The 18,463-nt window shown below is 50.8% G+C and overlaps 2 protein-coding genes across 6 annotated transcripts in view; one reads left to right on the top strand and one right to left on the bottom strand.

Moving 5' to 3' along the window:
* The first annotated feature begins 710 nt into the window (after positions 1 to 710).
* On the top strand, positions 711 to 7,796 carry GTF3C5 (general transcription factor IIIC subunit 5). 2 transcript variants are annotated; one of them, XM_042878862.1, is made up of 11 exons: positions 711 to 793; positions 1,030 to 1,240; positions 1,483 to 1,681; positions 2,643 to 2,835; positions 3,296 to 3,400; positions 3,884 to 3,998; positions 4,646 to 4,726; positions 5,019 to 5,116; positions 5,840 to 5,922; positions 6,209 to 6,351; positions 7,050 to 7,796. In XM_042878862.1, the coding sequence occupies exons 2-11, from the start codon at positions 1,126 to 1,128 to the stop codon at positions 7,208 to 7,210; spliced, it is 1,293 nt and encodes a 430-aa protein (XP_042734796.1). In that variant the 5' UTR covers positions 711 to 793; positions 1,030 to 1,125; the 3' UTR covers positions 7,211 to 7,796. The 2 variants fall into 2 exon arrangements, with proteins under 2 accessions (XP_042734796.1, XP_042734795.1); XM_042878861.1 differs by having other exon boundaries at positions 717 to 872.
* Positions 7,797 to 8,675: 879 nt separating this feature from the next.
* The window catches only part of RALGDS (ral guanine nucleotide dissociation stimulator), a 39,307-nt gene continuing 29,519 nt past the window's right edge, over positions 8,676 to 18,463 (bottom strand). The window contains exons 2-18 of one of the 4 annotated variants that reach the window (XM_042878858.1): positions 16,023 to 16,133; positions 15,441 to 15,637; positions 15,242 to 15,316; positions 14,856 to 15,127; positions 14,499 to 14,620; positions 14,166 to 14,381; positions 13,949 to 14,052; positions 13,545 to 13,629; positions 12,894 to 12,971; positions 12,721 to 12,807; positions 12,362 to 12,394; positions 12,059 to 12,180; positions 11,884 to 11,979; positions 11,566 to 11,767; positions 11,003 to 11,329; positions 10,741 to 10,855; positions 8,676 to 10,652 (exon numbers count right to left, since the gene is read on the bottom strand). In XM_042878858.1, coding sequence (XP_042734792.1) covers positions 10,477 to 10,652; positions 10,741 to 10,855; positions 11,003 to 11,329; positions 11,566 to 11,767; positions 11,884 to 11,979; positions 12,059 to 12,180; positions 12,362 to 12,394; positions 12,721 to 12,807; positions 12,894 to 12,971; positions 13,545 to 13,629; positions 13,949 to 14,052; positions 14,166 to 14,381; positions 14,499 to 14,620; positions 14,856 to 15,127; positions 15,242 to 15,316; positions 15,441 to 15,637; positions 16,023 to 16,133 — 2,418 coding nt within the window. In that variant the 3' untranslated portion in view covers positions 8,676 to 10,476. The remainder of the gene's footprint in view (positions 10,653 to 10,740; positions 10,856 to 11,002; positions 11,330 to 11,565; positions 11,768 to 11,883; positions 11,980 to 12,058; positions 12,181 to 12,361; positions 12,395 to 12,720; positions 12,808 to 12,893; positions 12,972 to 13,544; positions 13,630 to 13,948; positions 14,053 to 14,165; positions 14,382 to 14,498; positions 14,621 to 14,855; positions 15,128 to 15,241; positions 15,317 to 15,440; positions 15,638 to 16,022; positions 16,134 to 18,463) is intronic. The other 3 variants (XM_042878856.1, XM_042878859.1, XM_042878857.1) reach the window with 3 other exon arrangements.

The raw sequence follows: 18,463 nt of genomic DNA, 5'->3' as shown, positions 1-18,463 counted from the left end.
GTGATTGCAATGGTGGGTGTCCTGCAAGCAGGAACACACAACCAAAAACACATCATAGCCTGATATCACCTACACCCCCAACATAAGGATTCTTTCCCTGTTTCCTTGCTGGTTGGGTACTCCAGGTTCACAGTCTATATGATGCTTCCTCTCTCTCATTATTCCTATCTCATTATTGGTTCATAATTTATTACCTCCTGATCTCTGCTAATTTTGTTAGTGTTTATCATGTCTGCCCTGTCCATTTCCCTAATCTTGACACTGGAGCCTCTTGCTTTCTGCTTAGCTGTCTATCCAAGCACACCCCAGCTGGTCTACGAGTACAGGCCAGTGGGGTTTTTTTATTTGCAAAGTTCTTTGAGTGCACCCCCCCCAGGGAGCTCACAAAGTCCATTTCTCCAAGTGAGCAGAACCCATAAACAGTCTCCAAGCCACGATCTCCCACTATTGATCTGCCACATCTGTTTGCTCTTCCTACACAGCCCCGAGTGCAGGTGTGTGTCTTACAGCCTTTGGCCGTCCTCAAGGGAGAAGAGCACACAGATGCACACAGCAGAGCCTCCTCGCGTCTCTCCAAAGCGCTCACACTCCGTTCTTTAAGCACAGCGCGCTGTGAAAGCGAAGGGCGACCCGGAACCTCCGTGCGGCGGAACCATCGCGCTGCGGCTGCGGGGAAGGGCCGGGGACGGAGCGGGGACGGATTGGAGCCGGGGCGGGCAGCGATGGCGGCGGACGGGCAGCGCGCGGAGCGAGGCTCGGGGGTGCTGGAGCTGCCCAGCGCTCCGCGTTTGGTGTGCGTGGAATATCCGGGGCTGGTGCGGGATGTCGGCGCGATGCTGCGGACTCTGGGAGGAGAGGAAGGGGTGTCGAGGGTGAGGGGCTGCCGGAGGCCGCGTGTGAGGGAGGCGGGCTGCGGGTTACGCGGGGTATCGGGGCGGTGAGGCGCCGTGCTGGAGGTGGTGGGAAGGCGTTTCAGACCCCGGGGTGATGTGAAGGCATGGAGCTGACGGCGTGCCGTCTGTGATGCAGATCTACGCCGACCCCGGCAGAAGGTTGGAGCTGTATTTCCGCCCCAAGGACCCCTACTGCCATCCCGTGTGTGCCAACCGCTTCCCTGCCTCCGCCATGCTGCTCAAGGTGAAGAGGAGGACCGGGAGGAAGCGGGTGGACGCGGAGGAGCAGGACGTGCAGTTTGAGATGGAAATCATGGGGATCGTCACGACGGTTTACAAATTTCAAGGTAATGCTGGTGTTTTTGTCCTCAGGGCTTAAAGGCTGATGGGAAAGAGAAAGGTTTCCTTTTAAGGCTGGAAGGGAAATCACACCTATTATTACAGTCTCCTTTCTGTATAAAGCTTTGCATAGATCTATCAGACTCTGCTCCTGAAAGCTGAGTGCTGGGAGAAGCATTATCTTCACAATACACTTCACAGCATTCTGACTCGTATAATTCTATGATTCCTTATGACTTGTTTCCCATAGGAATGTCAGATTTCCAGTACCTTGCGATGCATTCTGGTCCTGACGGCAAACAAACCTCCATGTATGACAAAGTCCTAATGCTCAAGCCAGAGAAGGAAGAATTTTTCAATAGGGAATTGCCTCTGTACATCCCTCCCCCAATTTTCTCACGACTGGACACTCCTGTTGACTATTTCTATCGGCCAGATGTCCAACACCGGTCAGTGCCTTTTCTCATTATAATAAATAGTCCATGTTGTTTCTTGAATGGAAAGGCAGTGACACATTTTTCTAGTTTGATATATACTTCCAACGGGCAAATCTTCAAGTTAAGGTTTCATTTTTCATCATATGGAGATGGATTGAATCCATTCTGACATCAGTGCTGTTATAGGATCTAAGCTCTTAAAGCATCAGGCCAGTGTTAAATACATGCCTCATGCATTTCATTAGTTTTTGCTACTGAGTGCTCAGTACAAGTGATAGCTTTTCCTGCAGGAAACAACATGTCACATGGGATACACAAGTGTGGCTTTCTGCCTGCTTCCCATGGGCTGGAGCTGTGTGGAGGCTATGAGAAGTCAATGCCATATGTTCTTCTGACCACATTCACTGGATCTGTTCCCTCCAGGCCCATGGTCACTTATGCCTGAAGAACATTCTGTGAGATCTCCCACAAGAAACAGCTTTTGTTTTTCTCACTACTATCCTTTATCAGCATGTAGGGGAAAAAAATATCTTAATAATTGCATTTCCATGTTATGCTGTCCCTGTACCCTGCTGAACTCCAGCAGTTACAGCAGAGCAAGGAGAGAATTTGCAGCCTGTTGTGCAACAAATCCATGTCATACAAATCAGTGATAAACTGCCTGGGAGGTTTCTCTCGAGTAGCACAAGGGATCTCTTTCATCAGAGGTACTTTGGCCATTTGGATGGTGTTGTTTTTTTAACTGGAATTTCCCTTCCACGTTGATGTAGCAAAAGTCTTCGTGGTTACAAGTGTGTGATTCCAAAATCCACGAGGAGCTGAGGCCAAAGTAAAACCCACTGCTCATACAGCTTGATCCTTTCTCCTCAGTCATCTGGAAAACAAACTTCATTTTTGCATGTTCCCATGAAATCCACATGCCTGTGTGTGCCATAGGCAGACAGCAAACCCAGTCCTTTGCCCTGTCTTGTAGGGATGGCTACAACAATCCCCAGGTGTCAGCTGAGAACCTCATTGGCCTCAGCAGGGCCCGGCGCCCCAACAATGCCATCTTTGTGAACTTTGATGATGAAGTGCCAACCAAACCACTGGATGCTGCTGCACAGGCCTGGAAGAAAGTGTGCACCAATCCTGTGGATAGGAAGGTGGAGGAAGAGCTGAGAAAAGTACGTGCCATATTCCTGAGCTGGGCTGGGCACCCAGCCCTGGTGTGCTGTGTAGGAAAAGACTGCATGCAGTCCTTTTCTTTGACTTCCCAGGAAATGGCTGTAATCCTAACTTGCTGGCTCCTCTGTAGGTTTTGATTGTGAAGTTCTGTGTATAATACTGTTAGTGTGATGTGGCCTGTTGAATTGCACCAGGATTCCCAATCCAGGCCATTGGGTTTGATTCCTGTTCACTATCAGCTGTCTCTTGAAATCTTGGCAAAGAACGTTTGCTTTTTCTGTTCTCTGATCCTTCAAATGAGAGGGGCTATACTTCTCAGGATACTAGAATGTTTGATGTCCAGAACAGCTGCACTTCTTGTAAATAATGGGTGGGATAAAAACTTGTCAAGGCATGACACCATCATGTCAAGCAATTAAATGAGGAGCATGTATCTGAAATTATTATGTATTATTTTAGCTCTTTGAGGTTCGTCCAGTCTGGTCTCGAAATGCAGTTAAAGCAAATATCAGTGTCCACCCAGACAAGCTGAAACTTCTGCTGCCTTGTTTGGCCTATTACATGGTAAGTCTGTATATCTGCCCTTGTTCCTGTCTGAGTTAGCAGAAAGCAAGGGTGGATCACCTGGGTGTTCCTTGCTCTCTGCAGTTTCTGAGGTCCTAGCTGAGGTTAATGTACGAGGAAGAGGGAAAGTAAATCTTCCTCTTGAACAGAAGTTATAACCATGCAGGATTCAGCAGCTGTTAGCTCTGTTGGATCTGGTCTACTTTGTCATACAGTCAGACACTCAAATTGATTGTCCATCTGGCAACGATAGCAGATTTCTTTCCAAACAGATTCTTGTGACCTTGCAGATTATTTTTAAAGGCACACAAATATTTGGGCTTCAGTACGTTGCCCAATTTTGGTATGTAAATAGGAGTTGTAGAAAGTGATGAAGGAACTGGTAAGGAAGTAGATTTGGGCAGAGCAGGAAAACATTAGCATTTTCAAAGAGACTGCAATACAACTATATTTGCAACTTGTCCCCCCTGTTTGTTCACACAGATCACAGGTCCTTGGAGGAGCTTATGGGTTAGGTTTGGGTATGACCCTAGAAAACACCCTGAAGCAAAGATTTATCAAGTACTGGACTTCCGAATTCGCTGTGGAATGAAATATGGTAAAAGGGTCTGACCCACAGAGACCACCTCTGCTGTATGCTTAATCCTTTGGTTCTTTTATTTTTGTTTGTTTTCAAACTCTTTTGCTCTGTCTGCTCTGATGGAGAGTGCATCTTTGGAGTTCATTCCTTCCTGCAGCTCTTCCATGAACTTCTTTATTTTTATACTAAGCAGTATTTCTTCCCTCATTTGGCATATTCCAAACCTTATGAACAGCTGTCTGACTTTCCTTTTCCATGCATTCAAAGCCCAGATGATGTCAGCAGGCCATCTTTACTCTTGCTCAGGGGAAGCACTAAGCAGTAGACTCTGTTGCTTGCATGTGCGGGACACCAGGACTCAGGCTGTGGTACATAGGGTTCCTTTGGTGTGATTTTGTACAGAGCAAGTTGAGGGAAAGGACTTTCTGAGGTCATATATAAGTCCTTGAGAGAGCTGTCATCTCGTTATTATGATCAGATCACATCTTCCCTTCTTTCCAACCAAAAAGGTTTTATCTGATACTTCTCTCTGTCTTGCAAAAGTCGGTGTGTCCCAAAAATCAGCCTTCGTTTCACACAGTGGTCCAGCACTTGTTACTGAGCTAGGCATATTCTGTGGGATGCTTATCCTCAGTTCACTGTGGGTTTTCTTTTCTCACCTCTAGGTTACACCCCCAATGATATGCCAGTGAAAGCAAAGCGCAGCACGTATAACTACAGCCTGCCCATCACTGTCAAAAAGCCAGGTATGTCGTGCCAGCTGGAGGGCTGTCTGACTCTGCTGTTTCTTTGTTTTACTCCATCCTACCCTCAGGTAGTCAGAAGTGTCTCCTGTGCTCCAGCTGAGCCAAAATTAGAACTCAGATCTTTCCTGTGTCCAATTGATTATCTGGTAACATCTCCTAAGGATCAGCCATGCATGCTCAGTTGCTGGGTTGATCTGCTTTTTGCTGAGCAGCCACGCTGGATCAACACTGGGAGGCAACAGTACAATGCCACAGAGAATCTGTTCCCAATCAGGTCTCTGTTGCCTTTCAGTAAGTCATACAGTCAGTGTACACGATCTGAAGCAGGGACTTGGTACTCCTGGTGCATCTGGTGCAAAAAAGCCTCCCTCCAGCAGGTATAAACTGAAGGTAAGCATTACTCTCTTACCAGAATACTGAAATAGCATTGTAAAAAGGGACTCTTTTCTGTTTTGGAATTCACTGAGGGTTTGGGTTTCTCTTTGAGACATGAATGAGTTGAAAGTCACAAGTTTACCTGAAGAGCTGCTATTTGAACGTGTCACTGCCCAGGGAGGTGGTGGAGTCTCTTCTGGAGATGTTCAAGACCTGCCTGGATGCCAACCTGTGCGACCTGCTGTAGGGAACCTGCTTTGGCAGGGGGGTTGGACTCGATGATCTCTGCAGGTCCCTTCCAACCCCTACAATTCTGTGATTCTGTGAACTTCACCTGCTGTTCTGTGAAGGTATTTCTTACAGGGGATTGCTACTTTTGCTCCAGCCTTAGACTCAATGAACACTTTGTTTCAGTTGAGAAAACTGGAGAACTTAAAGGGCAGTGAAGTGCAAAACATTGCCATGTGTTTATCGGGTCATACTGCAGAACAAGCAGGGTAAAATGAATATTTAAATAGGAACCTGTTTGGTTTTTTCTTCCTTTTTGCTAGAACAAAACTGCTGATATGCAGTAACAAGCTATTAATGAAGCTGTAGCTTGGATAGTAAGTGTTTTGTGACTAGGGACAGATCTGTGCAAGAAGTGCCTTGTTGTTTACTCGGTACTCTGCCATTACACCAGAGTTGCCCTGTTACACCTCAGAATGCACATTAAATCCTTTCCACTTTTCCTCTTAGGAATCGGTCTATATTTTCCGAGAAGGAGCCTTACCCCCTTATCGCCAGATGTTCTATCAACTCTGTGACTTGAATGTGGAAAGGTACTACACACTGCCAGCTGAATCCTCTGTTAGAACTAGATTTCAAAGCCTGTTTATATCCACTTCGTTACTCTCACTCTCCTTGACCAGAAACTTAAGAGGTATTTGGCTTCTGAATAAAAACAGGACAGACTTCTCACCTAAACTTCCTTTCCCATACGACAGATGAATAACCAAACACGCTTTCCAACTCAAGGAAAGCAAAGTAAGCCACAGTCTGTCTTATTTGAAGCCTGCAACTGAGTGCAGAAGGCTAACATTTCACTTTCTTTTTGTTGCTTTTTAGCCTACAAAAAATCATCCATCGGAACGATGGTACAGAGTCAGAATGCACGGAGCGGGATGGATGGTGCCTTCCAAAGACTAGTGATGATCTGCGAGATAGCATGTCCCTGATGATAAAGCAGATAATCAGATCCACAAGACCTGGTACGGATGCTTTTGAACCTCAAAATGCCAAGCAATGTATTACCACTTGTCTGATGACACAGAGACTGCATTAGGATCTTGTCAGTGCTGGGAAAGCAGCACTACTGCATTCACCACCTGTGGTGTTCCATGCTCTCGTGCATTACAGTGTGAGAGCTGAGGCTGTTGTCCTGCCACATGACATGGGTTGGAGACTAGGAACAGCTAAGAGTAGAGGTTTTCTTTTTCACTATTTGAGTATCATAGCCTTCAGGTTTGTAACACTATGTGATGAAAAGTACAGCGATAATAGGATGGCAGAGTCTTTAGCTGCAGTAAACGAGGACAAGCCCAAATGCAGCAGCTGTGGACACAGAAACAAAACAAAGCTGCTTACCTTTGGAAGGCCTCAGGTATGCAGGGATCTCCAGCAAGATACCCTTGCTTCCACTGCTAATGCTTAAATGAGGTCTGGGCAGGGGTGGATCCTGGCTCCAGCCCTTCTGGTCATGCTCCCCTGGGTTGGCCCTGCCTTCCAACCAGGTGGTCAGTCACTGCTTCAAGCCCTGACTTAGCATTTCCACTACACATGTGCAGCCTTAACTGTGACCCTCAGGCTTCTGCCTTACTTTCACTGTTTTATGAACGTTACTGCAAATTTCTTCAGGTTGTACTGAAAGATATGTCATCATGTCTTCCTTTCTTCCTTCCTAATTAAGCTCTTTTCTCAAGTACAACAAGCAGTGAAGATGGCAAAGAACAGCTGGCATATGAATCTGCAGAGGATGAGGACGATGAAGAGGAGGAGGAAGAAGAAGACTTCAAGCCTTCTGATGGAAGTGAAAATGAGATGGAAACAGAAATCCTAGACTACGTGTGAACTCAGTGAATAGTCTCACTGCTGTTGGACAGAATTTTCTTGGCTCTTGTTCCTTCAGTGCTGATGTTTCAGCAACTATACACAGGGTGTCTGAGAGCAGAACTTGCACTAAGTTGCTCACTACCTGTCTGCACTGACTGTGGTGCCTGCTGATAGCTGTCATTTTGGATGTTCAGGCACCATGGCCCACACAGCATCTGGGTGAGGTGCTATGAAATGTGGTTTAGTAGCTTATGGCAGTAATGGTGATGGGAGGACAGTTGGACTACATGATCCTTTTCAACCTTGTGTTTCTATGATTCTATTTTTGTAATTGTTGGATAATAAGCCTTCAGAATATTGCCACCATGGAGATAACAGGTTTTTTGCCAGGCTTCAACTGGTATTTACTGCAGCAGCTCAACGGTCTCTCTCAAGAAAAGAGAACTGAAACCAGCTGGCAATACACCTTGGAACAGGAGAAACTATGCTCCCAGATCTCTGTAGGAAATATTGTCTGGGTTGATGGCCATGTGGAAAATAGAAAAATGGTTTGAAGAGGTTGCCATTCAGTTAGAGAAATTAAAGAACTGCTGGCATGTTCTAAGTCTTGTGCATTCCTCAGTGTGTTACAAGTGGAAGGTTTATCATCAGTAGCTGATAACTGTTCTAATGCTGTGGGTGCTGCACTTCCAGGTAAGGTATTATCAGGCACCAAGAGTAAACACTCTTAGAAATGCGAGGAAAACACCTGAAGCCAAACTTGTTGTCAGCAGTTAGCCTGAGGCCAAAGAAACCAGCAATCTCTTGTGTCAGGGTTTACTTATTCCCCAGCTCTTTTTAAATTCTCTCTGGGAAGAATGCAGTTCCTTGGATTCTTAATTCAGACTTAGCAGGAAATGGCACTAACAGCCCCGTCTGTGCAAGGTAGTCCTTTCATCTTCAAAACACTCAGCTTTAAAGTAATCTATGTAGAGGCACAGAGAAATTCTGGTTCTTGGAGCTTCGTCCTTAATAGCTACAGCCAGAGGCACCACACCATCCAGGCAATTTCCACTGAAGTCTGTGCAATTATAAAAAATAAACATGCTGGCTGTGCTAGGAAATGAGCCCTTGAACAGTGAAGGAATGATGTCTCAAGCCAAAGCAGACTGCTATCTCCTTAACGTTGCATTTGCTCTTACAGCCATTGCACGTGTAAAAAGAAGTAAATAGTAAACCAGATGTCACATTTATGCTACCAGAAAAGGCACCAGTCCCAGCAACACAGATTCACATGAACAGAGTTGCTTGAAATCAGGCATTGGTCCTGCAAACAAAAAAGCCTTGTTTCTTCATTCAAGCACAAAACAAAGCTCAGCACGATTACCACACAGTAACAGGCTCAAGCACCACCTCCACGATCAGATCCATTCCCCTTTCCATAGGAGCAGGCAAGCAATTCAGGAAGGAAGACAGAACAGCCCCTGCTTTAGGGCAGGGATGCTTGAGGATCGACATTTTATTGCAAAGACTAATTACATTGCTGTATACAAGTCACACTGGGCAGTGTGCTCCTTCACTGAAGTGGTACAAAATACATATGGTACAGCCAGTCCCTCCAGTGATGCTGGGCTTCCAGGGGACACCAACAGCAGGGGAGGGAGGCAATGGGGTGGGCAGGAGCTGGCAGGCACAGAGCAGCATGGAGCCAGGGGGAGGCCCAGGGGTGCTGGCACCCAAAGGCAGGGGCCTGGCTCCGGGCAGGGTGGGAGGCAGGAGGCAGCCCCTGCGTCAGGGTGCCAAGGGCTCCCATCATGTGCAGTGGGCATGGTGACCCAGGTGATGCCACCCAAGAGGAAGAGGGCTGGCAGAACTAGTGCCAACCATGCTTAGAAACAAGGAGCCTCACTCCACCTGGTTCTGCCACCAGTCCTGCTCCTCTGAGTGTCACTGTGCAGTGTTGCTACATCCCAGCCCCTCTCCTGGAGGCATGGAACACGTTTCCCCCCCACCACCCAGCAGCACAGACAGACAGGAAACAAAAGATGTGCTGGAAGGAAGTGCTCAAATGCAATGGAGCCAGCAGGTCCAGGGGCAAAAAGAAGAAAAAAAAGGAAGTCCCCCCTTTGGTTAGTGTTTCCTACAGTCATTAAAACAAGCTTCTGCCACTGCTTGAGCGACTAGTGGTAAAGAAATGAGGAAGGGAGGAGGCCAGAGGAGGCGGTGTTGTGTGAGCAAGGCAGAGCAACACTGCTGCTGTGAGTATCCCTCCCAGCAGCCTTAAATAGCAGGGGGGGGAACAGGAGAGGGACTGGGCTGCACGGCAGGGGACTCTGGGTTAGTAAAATGTACAAGTTCATCTCTTCTATTTACAACCAATAAATATTGAAAAAAAAAAAACAAACCAAAACCTTTCTTTGTTTTGTACAAAAGAAGTCTCATCGCTGCTTCTCCCATAGTCAGTGTTTGAAAAGTCAGGTTAAAGCCCAAGGTGAGTGGCACTTCCTGTGGGTCAGGCGGTGGCAGCCGGAGCACCCCAAGCTCTCTGACTCCTCGCCTGCCCATGCAGACACAAGGTCTCTATTTACACAAATCTGGACAGCAGTCTGCTCTCCTCCTCCTGGCTCGGCTGGCAGCTCTGGGGGCACTGGGGTGCACGCAAAGCTTTCCTGCCTGCAGAAGGGACACTGGCATTTGATCTTTGGTGCAGGTTTGAACGCGGGCCGGCAGCTGGACTGGGGAGAGGAGTGAGACCACGTGGAAGCTTCCAGTCATCAACAGCAGCCCTGGTCCACGAGGCACCGGCATGGGGCTGCATCCTTTCCAGCACAGCTTCTCCCAGGGCACAGACAGGTGGCGGTGGCAATGCCAGGTGATCCAGGGAAGGAGGTAAACCAGTGCCGAGAAGGGGAGCACCCATCCCAGCTCACGTGGCAGTGGCTCATGGCTGCTCCTCGCAAAGGGCCCCTCCAAGCCGCCGCTCCCCGGCTCGCGCGGACACAAGGCACCTACGGCAGAGAGGTGGGCTCCTGCTCTGGGCAGGCCGGTGGCTGGACGAGTGTCGCACCGTGGAAGGTTTAAAAAGCAAAATAAAAGAGAGAGAAATTCCTCCCTGCTGCCTTCCTGTGTAGAAAAACAAAAGACCTGATTGAAACGGGAGCTTGCGCAGAGAGAGGCGGAAGGGCTGCCGGGTGCCGAAGCTCTCGGTGCGGGTGAGCATCACTCCTGGCTCTGCCAGCAGCACCAGGCCTGCCTACAGCCTGCCCCCAAGGCCCCGTCGGTGAGGGGTGGCAGTGGGGCTAAGGCTAGAAGATGCCTTTGGCGATCTTCAGGCCTTTCTGCTTCATCCTGGGCAGGGTGGAGCTGGAGCCGTGTTTGATCTTCACCCCCTTGGAGAAACCCCGCTTCTTGAGCACGAAGTCGTAGTTGGCGGCGGAGTTCATAGCATAGAAGACATTGGCGTTGTCGGGGATCTTCAGCTCTGGAGAGGGACCAAGGATGGAGTCAGCTGGGCAGTTTGTTCCCACCCAGAGCCCAGGCCAGGAAGAGAATCCCACCCCCATACTCACCTCTCTCCTCTGAGATGATCTGAACGAGCTCATAGTCTTCAGGCCGGTCCCCATCCAAGTTGTGTTTGGCCATGGCCTTGCGAATAACAACCGGTGTCTTATCCTGGCTCGTCACCTATGAGCACACAGCACTGTTAACCACCATTCTGCACAAAATGGTGCAACATCTCCCACCTCCATATCCTCCCAGTGTGAGACATGCCCGCATCCAAGCGTGACGAGCCTCCAAACCCCAAAAGTAACGCGGGTGCTGGGTGCTAACCAGGATGCTCTTGTACATGTTGCCGTTGTCCACAGCCAGGCTGACACGGATGATACAGCAGTCGTCGACCTGCTGGTTGTAAAGGGGCAGCGAGAGGGACGAGTAGCTAGAGATGCCGGAGACGGAGCGCTTGTGAGTGCGAGATGCTGTCACCGGTGTGGAGGAGACAGAGGAGGATGAGGCACTGCTGGAGCCCGAGCCGATGCCCGACGTGTCCAGGGAGGAGAGAGAGGTGGATTCCCAGAACTGGAGGGCAGGGAGGAGAGGGGATGCGGAGGACACAGTTGGTTTAGCTTCTCCATCAGCCACAGACGGGGTGTACGAGTGCTGGGGGAGGGAGGCCAGAGGGATCTCACTGCCCTGTGCCAGCAGGGGACGTACAGCTTCCAGAGCTGCCAGACCCTGCTGTGCCAAGGCAAGCCCAGCTCCACTACAAAGAGCAGAGGCCTCCCTCGCTCCCCAGAAGCAGAAGCAGCCCCAGCTCCCCAGCCCCAATGCAAGGCAGGGGCCATCCCCTCTTGAGAGAAGCACCTGTTTCAGGAGCCCTACAAGCTGCCCCATACCTTCTTCTCCTGACAGTCAGGGGACTCAGGGATGAAGCTGATGTTGATCTCCTCCACATCGGAGCTGCTGGAGCCGGCGGAGGTGACGCTGACTGAGTCAGTGGCATCCCCACTGCACAGGTATTGCCCGCACTTGAGCTGGTCGAAGGACTTGGAGTGGGAGCTGCCGCTGGCACAGGGCTCCGTGCTGGCTGGCTGCCGGCTGAAGGGAGAGAGGAGAGGGTGAGGAGAGAGTGAGGAGAGAGCAGGCCCAGGGAAGGACACGATGGTGCTGACCCTTGTCTCCAACCCGCATCCCACTGAGACAAACAGACTCACTCGCTCCATCGCTTGATGATTCCTGTGTTCTTCTTCGCCTTCAGTGTGTTGCTGGCTGACTCGGACAGTGGCTCAATCTCGCATGACAGCCCATAGCTGAGGGAGAGACAAAGGCTTCAGTGCTCTGTGCAACTTCCCAGTGCACGGGCAGCAGCACAGCCCTGCTTGCACTCACCTCTCAGCCTCACTGAGCCGCTCCAGGCTGTGGAACCAGTCCACAAAATGATCCTCCTGAGTGAAGCTGTAGTTGTTGCAGGCTGACTGAAGCAGCTTGATCTGGGCGATGACTTCAAACTCCTGCAACCAATGGAGGCAGTCAGACCCCCTCCGTCTGCAGCCCCACAGCCCTCTGCAAACAGCCCAGCCCCATGCACCAAGACTCCTAGGAAGGACCAGAATCTTCCCCCGAAGAGAGAGGCAGAGCCTGGGCTTGCACAACGCCAGCCTCCTCCCGCCACCCAGCCGTGCAAACTCTCACCTTCCTTCTCTTCTCAAAGTTGATCAGCCCTCCCTGCAAAAGAAAGAGCCGGGCATCAGTGAGAAGCGGGGACAGATTAGGACATCGCTCCGCTCCGCGCCGGCTGCCCGGCTGCTGCCGCTGCAATGCGTGCCGTGCCCGCCAGGGGGCGCTGCAAGAGCGGCCCATTGCCAGAGCCCGCCGGAGCTGCACACGGGATGCATAGGGACAACGTCGGCTATGGGATGCACAGGGTGCAGAGTTGGCTATGGGATGCCCAAAGGGACAGCAACAGGGATCAACCTTCCACTTTGAACCGCCAGGCTCTGGGAATGTCTGGGCATGAAGGAAAAGAGGAGGATAGAGATGGAGGTACATACGTCCAGGAAATCCTTCATAGCGGTGTCGAGCATCACCAGGTCCGTGAGGAAGGTGCCGAGATAGGGAATGGTGCCCTGCATCACACCCTGGGGGACAGTGAGGGATGGCTGAGGTCAGCATAGAGTTGGCAGCCACCCAGCAGGGACATGGGGACATGGGAACAACCACTCACCATCTCTCGCTGCTGCTGTTGCCGCTTCTGGGCCCTCTTTGGGTTGATTTCCAAGGTGGCAAATTTGGATGTGCCTTCCTGGATGGTGGGGAAAGACAGCATCAGCATGAGTGGGAAACATGAGCTAAAATTCACAGCCACTTTTACTGCCACAATTTCCTCATAAAGGGAATGAGAAGAAGAGAAGGAAATCTAAGCTGAGCTTTTTCAGGGCTAAACAGGGAGAAGCTTAATGAATAGGAAATGCTGCTCCCATTTCCAGCTCTCTGTATAAATAGCTTTTCAATGGGCTGTTTTGTTCCTTTTTGTATTTCATGTGATCTCAGCCCCCAGTCTGGAGCTGGAAAGCTGTGAGGACACCTGGCTTCAGCCTTTCCCGAACTCCACTGCCTCACCTTAACTCAGGAGACCACTGAAGAGCTGTACTGTGCACCAGGCTGTTCACGTGCATCTGGGGAAAGGCCATCATCAGGTGCACCAGAACATATCTCATTGCTTATCTCTACCCATTCAATTGCTCTGAGATCTTCATGCAATGACAGCTTTTGGGGTGGGGAAGCAGAATGCCCAATCTGTCTGGCAGCTGGAACAACGGGGACCTTTCTGCCAGCACCAGCCAAGCTCCTTGACAGGACTACAGGTGCCCCATACCTTAATAAGCAGCTCTCGGCTCAAGGAATGGTTGTTCTCATCGGAGAAGATCTCTGAGAGCTCGTGGAAAGTGCGGAAGCTCTCCCTGTTCAGGGGAAACACAGGGAAGTCAGCAGTGGTGCCACACTGGGTCCCTTCCTTGCGCACCCAAATGACCTCAGCAAAGCTCACAGCTGCAGCAGGCCTTGCTGACTGGGGTTATTCCAGGGTGTTCAGATGGAAGAGAAGCAGACAGTACTGCCTTTGTTTCCTCCCTCTCCTCAGATCCCTTGGCTTTGGGCAATGCCAGAGCCGCAATGATCCCATTTACACATCTCCCATCTACACACTGAAGGGCCACAGCTCCAGCACAGCCACCCCCCAAAGACCTCCCAGCAGCCCCAGGACCCCCAGGTGCTGCTCACCGCAGGACCTCGTCCCAGGTCTTCTTCAGCCGGTGCACAGCGTTGCACTGCAGAGCTGAAAGGATGGCTCTGAGTGAGGAGAAGTTCTTCAGGATGCGGCATTCCTGGGGGCAGAAAAGGGGACAGCGGGGCTCGATGTTAAAAAAAAAAAGCCAAGGGATTTGTGCCCCACAAAACCCCAGCCCTGGGCAAGGCGAGTGGGGCTGCACTGTCCTACCCGAGCCACTTCGATCCACCGCTCCACCACTTTAGCCCTCTGCTGTGGCTTCAGGGTCCGATCCCCAAGACACGTGGCGATGACACAGTTGGCCACGCTATTGAACTGCGAGACCGTGGCACGGATGGTGGGTGCCAGGTGTTCTTTGCCTTTCTTGTCTCGCTGGGACCAGATGCAGCCCAAGCAGTGGTAAGGCACCACTTTCTTAAACAGTTCCTAGAAGATAAAGAGATGGGATGGGTCTCTTTGGGAAAAGATGGAGTGGGATGCGAGGGAACAGAGTGGGTTGTGCCCAGAGCAGCAGTACTGACCCAGTGCTGAATGAGTACTCACAGCATCCATGAGTGTGAACTGTTCTGCCACCATCTCAGGGGAGAAGGAGAGGAAATCCGACTTCCCATCCCCGACCCCGTTCTCCTCCACCAGCTGGAACGTGCAGCCACCATGGTCCACAGCTGTGAAGATGGCAGAAAGCTGAGCACTGCAGTGCAGCCACAAGCAAGGAATCCCGTTGCATCCCACACCACATCCCATCCCCAGTGCTGTGCTTTCACACCTCAAGATAAGGCTCAGATAAATTAACAGGCATATTTAACCTGGTTGCAAGCATCTGCAGAGGATTAGAGGCAGATTAACTAATCCGCTTAGAAATCCCACTTCTAGTTCAGCTGGATAAGCTTCCCAGTGTACCTCCATGTCCAGCCACGTGGAGACATCTGAAGCTCCCTACAGACCCTGACATCTCCACGAGCAGGGAACCATCCCCACCTTCTGCTTCAGCCTCGCTCTGCTCCTGCTGCTGGAACTGGGACAGAAGGATGCGGGCTCGGCGTTCCAGGTCTGAACCAGGGATGTTGTGGCGCACGTAGGAGATGAGCTGCTTGAGGCAGGCAAAGTCTGGGGGTTTGCGAAAGTCCTCTGAGTACTGGTCCAGCCAGGCGCCCAGGATGGAGGAGATGGTGCTGTGGGGAAGGGAACAGAGGAGAGAACTGGGTGGTGTCATGAGAAACACATGGGACAGCACATGCCTTCGTGAGAGCATGAAGAGCAATCACCCCCAGCATGGTCAGACTTACTTCTTCAGCTCCATCCTCTCGTCCACAACGTGCCTGGCGTGGTCCCCGTTTGTCTGCACATGCAGTTTGCCATACCTGAGGGGGTTGGAAGAAGCCCATCAGAGCTCCAAGACATGGCATAAGATGCTGGAGCTCTCCTGGCTGAGGATGTTCAGACATCAGCCACTTCTATCTGTGTTTTGGGGCACGGCCACCTCACCTGTTGAGCAGCAGGTCCAGCACTTGCTTGGTGGTGGCAAAGGCCCGGTAAGTGCACAGGAAGATGGTGACATAGGTGGAATCATTGCCCTTGAAGGCTGAAACCAGGTACTCCACCAGCTTCTCCAAGGTCCCAGCTTTTATTGTCCGCACCTTACACGTCTCATAGAGGTTTAAGGCCGATTCATTCTCAAACTGCTGGGACAGGAGCAGAAGTCAGCAGGCTGGATGAAGATGGATATAAACAAGTTCACAGTGGTCCCATCACCTCAACAAGCATCATATGGATCTTGGATGGGACTTCCTGCAGTGATGGGACCTCATGTGATGGGGCTGGGGAGAGGGAAGGTCATCTTGGGCACCAAGTGGCCAGCAACCCAACTGAGAAGACTTGAGCATCTGGCAAGCCCCAGAAAAGACCTCAGGGTTGCCCAGATAAATACATGATTTTCAGATTATGCTTGGAAGGAGCTCCCAGAACATGAGCATATGGGGACACCTGAAGAGGGCAGGATGTAGCCCATAAAGACTCTGCTGAGCCCTGACATCAGGTCATCCTCTTGGGCAGAAAAACCCCACTTACCCCCAGCCACCGCTGCCCCTTGTTGGCTGTGTGATGGAGCTGCACTTTGCGCAGTGATATGCTGTAGATTACACCATCCTCCAGCTCTTCTCCAATCTCCTGTGTGGAGCTCTGCATGGGATGAGATACACCACGAGATAAGGAGGTTAACACATGGCACAGATGCTCACCCAAGCCTGGATGGGGTATCCCAAAGGCAATTTGCTCATCCATTCAGAAGCACAGAGCAGGCAGAACCAGCCCTCTGGGGCAGGTAAACCCAGTACCCACCAACACCTAAGCAGAGCCAAGACTCTGCATACCCACACCTCAGTTATCCTCCTTCCTGTGCCTTTATGGGACATAAGGTGACACTGCTGCTGGCTATGACAAGAATGTGAGTAATCTGCCCCAGCTTCATCTGAGCATCTCAAGCACTCAAAGTCTCATAATAAATAACAACTGGGGAATGAAGCTGTCCATGAGCTTTGGGCAGTGTTGGCTAAGCATGCTGGGCAGAAAGTCAAGGGGAAGCTTGAATCATAGAGTAGAGTAGAGTAGAATGGGTTGGGTTGGAAGGGCCCTAAAAGATCATCTAGTTCCAACCCTCATGGCTCAGGCAGAGTTGCCAACCACTGAATCAGGCACCAAATCAGGCTGCTGAGATCCCCATTCAACCTGGCCTTGAACATCTCCAGGGATGGGGTGTCCTCAAATTCTCTGGGCAGCCTGAATTGGGGGAAAAACTTCACGAAGCAGCAGCAGGGTGCCCTTGGGGAGAAATGAACAGGTGGTTGTACCCAGGGCCATTGCCAGACCCAGCCACGAGGCTTATGCTTCTGTTCTGGGGATGCAAAAACCACCTCAGATTCAGTTTGGCCCCTCTCCCACCACACTCTGCTGAGTCAGCATCTCTTCTAAGAGGATTTCTGCAGATCCCTCTGCACTCCCAAGGGATTTCCCCCTCCCCCCAGCACCCACAGCATTTGGGACATCGCATGTGGCAAAACCCACTGCCCAGCAGATGGGGAGAACTCCTGCAACCAGTAAGGGGGTTAGCAGGGGAAAGCAGCCACATGCTGGGTGCAGCACGCTGCCAACCCACAGCCAATGCCAGCCTGCAGCTTTCCCTGCACTTTGCAGAGCATGAAAAACCCCTGAGAAATGGCAACTGCTCAGAGCTTGCTGAGGATTAAGGCTGCCAGTGGGTGCCCCATCCCACACTGCTCCCAGTGGCGGCCCCAGTGCTTCACAGAATCACTGCACAGGAAAAGATGGTGAAGATCATCCAGTCCAACCCACCACCATGCCCACTAAGCCACATTCCTCCCATGTCCTTCCCATGAAGCCACACCATGGCTGAAGCTGAGCACTGCGAATCAGCATGCACCAGGAACAGCCCAGCTCCTTGCAAAACATCCTCCTCCCAATTCTCTGCCCGTGGATGTGAGGACCGTGGGTCCAGGAGATGCTGAGCAGAAAGCTCCAAACAAAACCTGAGTGGAGGTTTGGCCAGGCCATTGGAAAGCCCAGACACAAAGAATCACAAAAAACAGATGCTTGTCGAGGTGCAGTTAAATTAGTTAAGAAATCAAATCATGTGAGAGGACAAAATGTCCCAAGATCAATGCATGAATCATTGGCAGCTGCTGTGCAACTACAGTGGAAAATATTGCCACAACTGCGAGGGCTTCCACTCTTGTATTTCACATCACGTGCTGAAAGCGCACCCAATTTTGATGTGTGTAGAGGCAAATTTCATTTCCTTCTTATATCCAAGGCTGTCAGATTCATTCATTTTTTGTTTGCTGACTCGTGTGATATCCCCCAAAGTTCCCCCTTTGCAAACCACACGCACAGCACGTGGCTCCCAGCGGTCTCCAGTTTGGCTCACGCCAAGAGCCGGGCGAGCTGCTACACTGCCACATTCTAAAATTTGGTTATTTATATTCTGCGTGAGCTTCCTCTTTCCTACCACTCTTTCTCCAAGATGCTGATTGTGCATTCTGCACGTGTTCGTTAAAAACCAACGAAGCAAAAAGCAGCAGCAGGGCCCACGCTGTGCAGCGCACCTCAGCACCCGCACTGAGCGTGCATCTCTGCTTGGTGGGACCTGGCCTCTGGGCACAAAAGCAAACCCTCCTTCATCAGCAGCTCCACCTGTAGCACACAGCAGAGATATGGGTAAACAGCCCCTTCCACTGATGGTTATATTTGTGCCTTCCACTGCAGTCAAACAGAAGGGGCTCAGCACAGCGTTAAATGAGATCCAAAGCACACACAAAAAAATGGGAACACAGCAAAAACGATCGCTTGGCCACCATGTCTGCAGCTCAGCAGTCCTGAACCTCCAGCCACTCCAATGGAGGCAGCACAAGAAAACCCTACTCTTGTTTAACCTGGGGGGGGGAAATCGGGCACACGGTTCTGCACGGAACCGGAGACTTTTGCAAAAGCCATAA

This window comes from Lagopus leucura, unplaced genomic scaffold, assembly GCF_019238085.1.
Source record: "Lagopus leucura isolate 7727_CA_CO unplaced genomic scaffold, USGS_WTPT01 Super-Scaffold_100022, whole genome shotgun sequence".
NCBI lineage: Eukaryota > Metazoa > Chordata > Aves > Galliformes > Phasianidae > Lagopus > Lagopus leucura.
Note: the sequence above shows the minus strand (reverse complement) of the source record. Positions and strands in the feature narration are given on the sequence as shown.

Bases quoted from the DNA above. Each gene is read 5' to 3' on its own strand.
- GTF3C5 (XM_042878861.1), top strand. From the start codon at position 723: ATGGCGGCGGACGGGCAGCGCGCGGAGCGAGGCTCGGGGGTGCTGGAG. The intron at 1,241-1,482 runs GTAATGCTGGTG...TGTTTCCCATAG, and splicing joins GACGGTTTACAAATTTCAAG to GAATGTCAGATTTCCAGTAC. The intron at 5,117-5,839 runs GTAAGCATTACT...TTTTCCTCTTAG, and splicing joins CCAGCAGGTATAAACTGAAG to GAATCGGTCTATATTTTCCG.